The sequence below is a fragment of the Jaculus jaculus genome, chromosome 11 (genome assembly GCF_020740685.1).
Source record: "Jaculus jaculus isolate mJacJac1 chromosome 11, mJacJac1.mat.Y.cur, whole genome shotgun sequence".
Classification (NCBI taxonomy): domain Eukaryota; kingdom Metazoa; phylum Chordata; class Mammalia; order Rodentia; family Dipodidae; genus Jaculus; species Jaculus jaculus.
In genome coordinates this window covers 56,241,322-56,251,411 of record NC_059112.1, presented here as the reverse complement: position 1 = coordinate 56,251,411, position 10,090 = coordinate 56,241,322, and the positions used below count along the sequence as shown (strand labels likewise).

Below are 10,090 nucleotides of genomic sequence, written 5' to 3'. Positions count from 1 at the left end.
CCACCGACAACGGCCGGGCCGAGAGCGGTGGAACCCGGGGCAAGGGACTGAACACCCTATGGACACTCGGAACACGCACGAGCCTCCCGCCTCTAGCTACGGAGGGCACCTGAGTCTGGGGTGCCGCGGCAGCCTAGGTCCCTGAGTGCGGGGTCCACAGAAGAGGATCGAGCGCCGCATCCTGCGCTGGGATGTCCAAGCCAACTCAGGGCTCATCATCTCACGCGTCCCGGGTCCTTCGCCGCCGATTGATCCCGCAATTATTTGAAAGCCGGGCTGTCTCCTCCCCCTTCGCCCGGGAGGCGGGCGCACCGCACTGTCTCCAGACCAGCGGAGGCGCGGCCACACGCCGCTGACCACGACTGCCGCCTGCGGACCGCGCTCTGACTCTGGGCAGCGCCTCTGTCCGTCCGGCTACGAGGCTCAGTCCGTGTGTCCCGCGCGGGGCCCGCCTCCTCCGCCCGGGACCGTTCGCAGCCAATTAGGCGTGCGCGCTAACGAGGGCGGCGGAGCCCCGCGGCCGCCTGCGGGCGCACGTGTGTGCGGCGTGTGGACGCGTGGGCGCCTCCGGCGGGGCCGCCATAAATGCGCTGGCCGGGCGCAGCGGGCGCCTGAGGCGGTGGCGGAGGCAGCGCCAAGCCGCACTGACCTAGCGAGCGGGGTGCGGTGCGAATAGCAGCTGAGCTGCGGCCGCCGGTGCCGGGCGGGCCGGGGATGGGAGCTCAGTAGGCGGCGGGGCCCGAGCCGCCGGAGCGGCCCGAGGCCGGTATGAGTGCCAGCGGCCCGGCGGCATCTGGGGAAGAACCCGCACTGCCGCCAACGCCGCCCGGGCCCTCACCGCCCGCTCCTGCCGCCGCAGCAGCTCGGGACACTATGGACGGGCGCGCTGAGCTGCCCATGTTCCCCCGGGCCGGAGCCCCTCCACTCGCGGCCAGCGACACTGTGCCCGCAGTGCCCGAGGGGGCTGGAGCGGCCCGGCCCGCTGCGCCCCCGCGTCCCACCTCCTTCTCGGTGCTGGACATCCTAGATCCCAACAAGTTCAACAGCAGGAGACGCCGCTGCGTGCTGCTGGGCCCCGTGGTGCCCGCTACGTGCGCTCCATGCGCCTCGGTCCCGTGCGTCTCGGCCCCCGCCGCCTCGGGACGCTCGCCGCGCGCAGAGGAGCTGGAGCGTCGAGCCCTCGCCACCACCACGGGAGTCGCAGCCGCCGCGGGAGCTGAGCCGCAGAGTGAGTATAAAGGGTGGTGCCGCCTGGTCTCCGAGGTCAAACTGGCCGGTCCTGCGCTTTTAAGCTCCCAGGACCCCGAGACGAGCTGGGCTTGGCCTGGAGCCCGGGATCCGTGGAAAGTTCGCAGAGCGCGGGGTCGGCGCCGGGCCCACCCGCGACTCCGTCCGACCCGGGCTCTGGGGCCCACAACGCCCGGCGCCTCTGGGAAGGCTCTGCTGGGCCAGGCTGAGGGATTTGGGACTGTGAGGATGGACCAGGGTTCGCCTAGGCGGTCACTAGATTTGGAGGGTAGTTGATGCTAAAGGTGAGGGGATGCGTGAGGCGACTGGCTTGTGACCTCCCCACCCCCACCCTAGCCGCCCGGTCTCCCTCCCTCCTTTTTTTTTTTTTTTTGGACAAATCAGACTAATTGTGACAAAACGCTGGTTATCTCTGGAAAAACAATTAAATCCCTTCGATTACAGTTAAAGGGAAATGTGCTTAGCGGCGGAAAGCGGCCGGTAATGGGGCGGCCCGCGCCCCCGGTGCGGTCGATATCCCATTACGAAGCATGCATATCTCTTTCAAGCACCTTGCAAACTCCCCCCGAACATCTAAATTATAGGGTCAAAATTCGGATAATTACTCGATTAAAACCTATTACACTTATTAGGGGCCGCTATTGATCGCGAATTGCATTCGACCCGCTCCTGATTGCTTTTTGTGCCCCTCCCCCTCCGTTTCCCTCTAACTTCCTGGCCCCTGCGCCTAGCACGGACCCGAGCGCGCGCCGGGCAGACTGGATTGGGGCCGCGGGCTCCGACAGCGGTCAGCCGACGGCTTCGGGTGATCACCTAAATGGAGAGAGAACCCGTCCCACTGGCTGCAAGGGAACCCCACCGACTCTGAGCCAAAGAGCTGTTTTACCTTACCGGGAACCTGCGGGCTGCCCACTGGTGCTGTGAGGGAGGAAGCGGGCACAGCACCGAGGCAGCTGGGCAGGGCTGGGGTCATGGTGGTTCAGTATTGCCCTAGAGAACAGCTGTCCCGATAAGGTCTGCGAGTTAAGGACCAGGACATCTGCAGGCTTTCATGTGTCCCAGGCCTTTTGCCTTGAGCGAATTTATCCTTTAGGATAAATTTATGCCTCAGGATCTCGGTGTGAACGTGGCCAGAGAGCAGAGCCTGGGCACTGCGCTGGTAAGCACCACGGAAGGCTGCTCTGGCGTTCTAAGACCACCTGTGAGGTGAAGAGCATAGAGAGAGGGTCCTCACAGTCCTGCTCAGGAGCGAGGCTTCCGTCCACATTTCTGTCACAGGCTGATGCTGGAGGTGCTTCTGCGCAGGTCTCGATGCCCACTCCCGACCTTCCAACCCATCCTCTTTCTGAAGCCAAGCAGGGACAAACTCATGACAGTGACGATGGGGAGCAGGGAAAGGGGGCTCCCCGAGGCAGTCACGGAGCCAGGCTCAACATGACGCTTTGCCAGAGGAGTTATAGAGTCTGAGGTCTGAAATAGAAGCAGCGCTAGGGCAACTGATTTTGGCCTCCCAGAGGCTGCATCCCCTGGGCCGACCCCACCCTAGGCCTCTGGCCCCGGGGGCTATTAAGTGTGTGGTAATTGGCTGGCCCCACACCCGCTGTAATTGGAGGGTAATATACGCTGAAATAAATTAAATGCCCTTTAACTAGTTTGTACATTACACAAAATGAGTTTAATTAAGTTTGCATCTGCCCCGTGAATCGATCGGAGCTCTCTCCGTGTAGCCCAGGGCCGGACCCACGCAGTGCGCGTGGGGCAGCGAGACACCGCTCTCGGAAAGGATCCTTCCGATGAAAGGAAATGCAGAGGCGGGCGAGGAGGAACGGGGGAAAGGAGAAAGGAAACGAAAAGAGCTTCCAAACTAGGGAGGCAAAGCAAAAAGAAGAGAAACCTAAACGAGGGAGAGCGATCCTTGCAGGGAGGATGCAGACTGGGCGGCGGGGCGCGGGCCTGACCCTGTGTCCTCTCCCGTTCCGCTGCCTGCAGGTACCGGGGACCCCTACAAGGCGGAAGAGGCTGAGGCCAACGGTTACAGCAGCGGCGGCGGTCACAGCCCGAGCGCCGACAGTGACGACGAGGCTCCCGAGGACGAGGAAGAAGACGCGCCGGAGGCGCCTGCGGCACGCAGCGCAGAGGAAGCGCGGGGAGGTAGCGGCGGCCTCGGGGCCCGCGGGTCGGGCTGCCCCGGAGCGGTCGAGGCCGAGGCGCCCTCCATCGACGAGGCCGCAGCCCCCGGACCCCGCGGGAATTCGCCGGGAGTCCTGGGCCCGCCGGGAGCCGCCGCGGGGGCGGGGAGCGCGGGAACCACGTCCCAGAGTGCGGCGGCGGCAGCCACCAAGCCCAAGCGGAAGCGCACGGGCTCCGATTCCAAGTCTGGGAAGCCTCGGCGCGCGCGCACCGCCTTTACCTATGAGCAGCTTGTGGCGCTGGAGAACAAGTTCAAGGCGACACGCTACCTGTCGGTGTGCGAGCGCCTCAACTTGGCGTTGTCTCTGAGTCTAACCGAGACGCAGGTGAAGGTCTGGTTCCAGAACCGCCGAACCAAGTGGAAGAAGCAGAACCCTGGCGCAGACACTAGCGCGCCGACCGGCGGCGGCGGAGGTCCGGGGCCCGGCGCGGGGCCCGGCACGGGGCTGCCCGGCGGCCTCAGTCCGCTCAGCCCCTCCCCGCCCATGGGCGCGCCGCTCGCCATGCACGGCCCAGCAGGGTACCCCGCTCACGGTCCCGGCGGGCTGGTGTGTGCGGCCCAGCTGCCCTTTCTGTCGAGTCCCGCAGTGCTGTCGCCCTTCGTGCTGGGCTCGCAGACCTACGGCGCGCCCGCCTTCTACGCGCCCCACCTCTGAGCCGCTGCCCGCGCCCTGGCTCGCGGAGACCGCACCGCGCGGCCGGGGCACCGGAGGCGAGCGCGACTCGCACTTTTCTAAAGTTTCACTGGCCCTGTACATAGCAGCTTCCTACAAGAGTTTTAAATTTATAAATGAGTGTGCGCTGGGGCCAAGATGAGCGGCCGAACTTCTCTCAATAAAGCGCAGGAGGCCGGACTGGCGTGTCGCAGGCTGCCGCGCCCCAGGCGCCCGGCCCTCCTTCCTGCCCGCTCGGGTTCCCGCCCACTTGTGTGTCTCCTTGAGCGGGACTTCAGGGCGCCCCAGCCTGACTTCCCCGTCAGCCTGGTGTTCTGAGGCCAGACTTTGCTCCGGGTCCTTGCGCCCAGGCATTCTCGCGCTTGGGGTTTGCCCGGGGACCCACCGGCACATCTGCGGACTCTTTCCCCTTCCCCAAAATGACGACCACCCCTCCTCAGGGCCCTGTAGTCTGGTGCTTCTTGGCTTGGGTGGAGCAGCTTGGCCGGTCGCTCGTCACCACTGTGTCTCACACCCATGGTCCCTCCTACTCCTCGGGCGGCCCCACGACCTTAGCCCTGAGCACTCACCAGCGCGCGTCTAGTTACGACAAGGAGAGAGATCGTGGCGGTTTTTCAGAGGAGAAAGCCAGGGCTTGCCTGGTTGACCTGCAATCCAAAATCTGAGGGTAGAGCTCGGAAACCCTCCCAGTGTGGCTCTCCCAGCACAACTGAGCGCCAGGAGTGCAGGGTTCTCCTTCCTATGGCCGCACCCGCGCGCGTCTGAGAGGGTACCGCTGGCAGGCACAGGGGAGACTGACCGCCTGCCCTGATTCGGAAAGGGTCCAGAGCCGGGTAGGGACAGGGATGGGAGCAGCGCAGCTAGGAAAGTTGTTGCTGCTTAGAGGTCTGAGCACCATGCCTGCTACGGGGGCGAGGGGAAGTGCCATACCTCGCCAAGCGCCCTGCGATGTTTTTGTTTTCTTCCTGTGAGCACAGTGAACTCTCATAGGAGCCTTCTTTCTAGGCTAGTTGGTCATCCCCATTGGTTGGGAGTAGGTGTCAATGACATTGGGTTCACCATCCCAAGGGCAAAGGCAGGCAGGAGAAGCCCTGACCACTGGCACCTGGCAGTGGCAGAAGGGGCCACTTTGCTATTTGCAGACCCCTCCCCTCCAAGACTGGGACCACTAACTTCCCGCATACTTTGCTAACAGAGACCTGGGGCACCCCTCTAGCTTTCAGGTCTGCTCAGTCCTGGCACTGCCTGAAATCTTTGTTTGCTAGCCCCTGGGGTGAGCAGCAGAGCCAGGCTTCTGGGCCACAGCACTCCTGTCACTGGAGTTAAGGGACTGAGAGTCCCACCTGCAATGGGCCAAATGTAACTATGTGAGTTGGAGTTATATCTGGCCTCATTGCTGTGGCCTGAGCTTCAGGGAATAGGTAGCTGACAAGGGAGCCCTACAAAGCTCCAGACGGCTCTTGACCTCAAATCAAGTCCTCAGCATACTGCAGGCTTGGCCTGTGCTGGCGCTGTCCAGCCTGAAGCACCAGCCTCCATTTCTATGGGAGGCCATACTTGTGTCTATGCATCCCACCCACCAGAACCTCTAAGGCTGGAAGGAGGGGTCTGTCTTCTTCCAGTCCCCTGCTTCCCTATGCCAACCTTGCTGAGCTCAGCTGGGACCTACTGAGTCATCCCTGGATATAGACCAGGAAGTTGTGCACACCTGGAACATGTGTACTCAGCTGTGTGACACTGGATTTTGACTGGACTGGACCCTTTGATATCTGTGTGTGGTGTGAGTGGAGATGAAACCAAAAGTCTCAGGCAATGGTTAACTCATCTTCCAAGACTCAGTCCCAAACATGGTACACTAGGATGGGGTGCAGTGTGTAGGTCTGGGCTGTGAGGCCTGGGAAGCAGTGATGCACCTTGCACAAGGCCTTCTTCCCTCCAGGGGCCCCTGCCAGCACCTACCTGGTACCACAGCCACACAACAGGTTATGCACTATATATCATGGAGTAGGGGCTATCTCCTAGTGATCTAGGCCCTTTCTCTCTCTCTCTCTTTTTTTTTTTTTTTTGTTTTGCTTTGTTTTTCAAGGTAGGGTCTCACTCTAGCCCAGGCTAATCTGGAATTCACTATGTAGTCACAGAGTGGCCTCAAACTCACTGAGATCCTCCTAACTCTGCCTCCCAAGTGCTGGAATTAAAGGTGTGCACCACCACACAGGGCTCTAGGCCCTTTCTTGATGGGTCCATCTTTCTTGATAGACTCCTACTGTGTATGGGAGCTCTTTGAGATGAAGCTGTGTGTCTACTCACCACAGTGCCCTCAAAACCCTATGGTGACCATGCTGTGGTTATCTTCCTGTGATACACATGAGGAACAAGCCATGGAGAGTAGGGGGTTGCTGGGGGGCTACTGAGTACTAGGCTCCTTCTAGGAACAGCTGGCCTGACCTGCTGAGGTCTGGCTGCAACCCCTCAGCTTTCTCTCTTGACACACATAGTGCACTTGGGGAGTCCTGGGGTGCAGGTTCCTCTGCCCGTTTGTGGGAAGCCCTCCAGTTAGCCTTACCATTCTCCTTTTCCCAGGTTTAGCCCCACCCCCATTCCACTTGTCCAGTTCTCAGACTGAGCTAGCTGACTTGTGTCCTTGCTAAACCCCTAACCTGCCCCTCTGGTTTTGCTTTGGGAGGACATCCTGATGTCAGGGTGGGGGAGCTTTCTTCTTCCTAGGACTTGGGTCCAGCCCTGCCCTGGGAGCTCTCATCTCACTGAATGTGTCCACGTGGTTTCTTCTTTCCCTTTGTGTGTCTGTGGTTTTACTTCTTTATTGTTTTGGACAAGGCCCCCTTATGAAGCCTGTCTCAGATTCCCCAAAGCTGAGATTATAGGCACATACCACTCCCAGCTACCTGGTTTGTGCATATTGTGATTTCCAATTGCAAAGGCCCATCACTAGGAAGGCACAGCCCTGCAGTCAGAGCCAAGCAGGTCAGGCACTTGGTATAAGGGGCAGGCTCCCACTGTCAGGCCCCAGTCCCCTACTACCTCCCAGTCTCTGACTCAGGGGCTACTGAGCCCATACAATGAGGACATTCCCACTTCTGACCAGCCCTTATCCCTGTGTTCTCTGGTCCCTTGCTGTGTGAGTTAGATTTGTCAGCATATAAGAGAAAATTCAAATGAACAGAAGTTGGAAAGATTGCTTATATCCTCATGTGTAAGGGAATTTTGGCAGTGGCAGCCCTAGGCAGCTACAACGACAGTCTTTTAAGCCCCAGCTCTCCACCCAAACCATACTTGGGCTGGGCCTTGATCCTCACAAACCCAGCACAGGCTTCAGGCTCTACACCCCCATTCCAGGCAGCTAACGGAAGGGAGGATAGCCCTTCCTTTTTAAGATACTTTCCCAGAAATCCAAGCAACATAGCTGCTTGTGCCTCATTGATTAGAACTTTAGCCATGTGGCTTTGGAGTTAAGCTAGAAATGGGGTCTTTCCCCAGGGTCAGGCCCAGTGAGGCAGGTGTGTGAGTGGCCTCCCATTGCTCACTGTGGTTCCAGGTCAAAGTGCCACACTCCAAGCTCATAGTTGCCACCAGGATGGCCACCCTGTCTTCCCCTTGCCTGGCTGTGTCCTCCCTCCAATGTTGTTCTAAAGACAATCTTAACTCTGTGCACTCATTGGCTATACTGCGCCCTCACTCTACATGAGCTATCTGCGTTTTGGCTCTCTCCTTTTCTATGTATGAGGCCCCCATCACCCCCCATAGTAGTTCCTCCACCCCACAGCCCCAGGGATCTTCATTCTACCTGCCCTACTGTTAAGGTAGGGTACACATCATCCAGCTCCTGCTCAAGTGTCTTCATGGGCCACTGGCCTTTGTTGCCTTATGGTCCATCTCTGGTGCCCACTTCCCACCACATTTTCAGCCCCAGAAATGACTAGGATTCAGCAACTCCTCCAGCAAGGCCACCTGATTCCAAGCCCTACCTAACTCCCACCTGTCTCTGACACAGACTGTGTCCCCAGTAGCCTGGTGGTACCCTTCATGTTTTTCTTGATATGTGACTGCCCACTTGCCTCAGGTGGATCTCTTTCAGCTGGTAGCGCTGAGGGGTCATGGCAAGTTCCCCAGGTCTCCACTCTGGATCACCCCAGGTAAGATGGCACAGAAGGGCACTCCCCAGCCATAGGAACAAGGATAGCATTTGGGGACATAGCATACTATATGGGGCAGAGGAAGGGAAGCAGGGGGAAGGCCCAGGACGGTGGACAGGCCATTCTCTGGACAAAGGATGAGCAGTGAGGGGGAAGAATGCAGGCTGAGACCTCTTTTGCTGCTTCAGGGTCCTTCTGTATTGTTGTTCACCACCCCACAGGATGGCCCCTCACCTCACATGGGTCCATGGGGTCCCCTCTGCTGCACAGCCCCATCACGTCCACAAGTACAAGTATGGGAGGTTTTCCTCTCACCTCCCACACAGCCTGGTATGGTGGCCACTTTTGGTGGCAGCTCTGTACTGTGCCAACCTGTTCTCCCTCTTCTGGAAAACTGAGGCTCATCACAGCTTGACACCCATCTTCTGGGATAAAGACCAATCTCTGTTTCTTGAACAAGGGACAGCTGACAAGGTTCTGGCCAATCTGACACGAGCAGTTTGAGCTGCACAGGGAAGTCTCAGTGGACAGGCATATATTTCCTTTTGTAATACCTGAAGCTCCCACAGCTCCCTCGGGCTGTGGGGTATCCCCTGATGAGAAAGTCTGCATGTTTGCCCGCTGTTCCACAAACTGAAAAGAGACAAGGTTCTGATGGCACCATGTGGCTTCCTTCTCAAGGTCCAGCATCTACCTCTGACAGAAACTTAACCAAACCCTTATGTTCATGACCTACTACTATTTAGTTTTCAACTATATGCAGCCAACCCTAATTCTGACATCCATTTCCTTAATAACATCCATCTTAGCTGAAGCTGTGCCTGATATCTCTTCTGCCATACCTCACATCCACTCTGTTATCTCCCTGGATCAGCTTCAGTGCCTCCAGTCCTGTGATCCCCAGGCAACCCTATGGCCACTCTCAGGATAGGACCCAGAGCTCAGTGTGGCCCTAAAGAGGGCTCCCATTAGTCCTACCCTCAGCCCTGATGCATACTGTCCACAGAGCTTGCAGCTGTCCCCCTCTGCCCTTCCCTAAAGCCTGCTGCTCCTGCCCCCCCTCCCAGCTTTCTCTCTCTGCTGTCTAATCTGCCCCCCAGGATCTGCAGCTTGGGCAAGTGGAGGAGCCACTGGTACCCAAGATCCAGGAGCTACCACCCTTCTAGCCCTGGACCTCAGCCCTCCTTGGCTCCAGGTGCTTCTGCTCTCCACCGAACTAAAGGGCTGAGGAGACATAAGCACAGTGCTGGGTATTGAGTGTTCACCATGGACAAGGCCTGGGCTGACTTGGTCCCCTCTCCCACGCCAGTGCTACACAACTCTGCAGGTCTGTCTTTGAACAGAGTAGGGATATCCACTGAAAGATTGGATTCAAAAGCACCTGGCTAAACCATCCTGTTTACCAAACACCCTCTTGTCTATCTCATCCCTGATGTTCTAACTTTACCATAAGACAGAAATAAATACTCAAAAGCTCTTTGACCTAAAACTGCATCCCAAAGCTGCTGTAATTAAAAGGCCTTGTGACTGACCAGGCAGACAGTCCAGGGTCCAGAACTAGCAGCCTATGCAAAGGATTAGATACCATAAGTAAGTGGAATTTATCCCACAAATTCAAGGTTAGTTCAATAGATAAACAACACATTATGATATACTGTATCACTAGAATAAAGGACAAGAATCACACAAGCAAAGAGATGATATTGAAAAAAAGCCATAAGGAGAAACAAGCAATTGACAAAATGCAGCCTTTCGGGACAAACACAACACATACAAAACTGGAAACAAACTGGATCAAAGGTCTATATGTAAGAGTTGAAGCTATAG

General features: G+C 58.0%; 1 protein-coding gene across 1 annotated transcript; it reads left to right on the top strand.

Moving 5' to 3' along the window:
* Window positions 1–768: 768 nt before the first annotated feature.
* On the top strand, window positions 769–4,094 carry Nkx1-1 (NK1 homeobox 1). Its single transcript, XM_004656040.3, has 2 exons — window positions 769–1,228; window positions 3,238–4,094. The coding sequence occupies exons 1-2, from the start codon at window positions 769–771 to the stop codon at window positions 4,092–4,094; spliced, it is 1,317 nt and encodes a 438-aa protein (XP_004656097.3).
* Window positions 4,095–10,090: the final 5,996 nt, after the last annotated feature.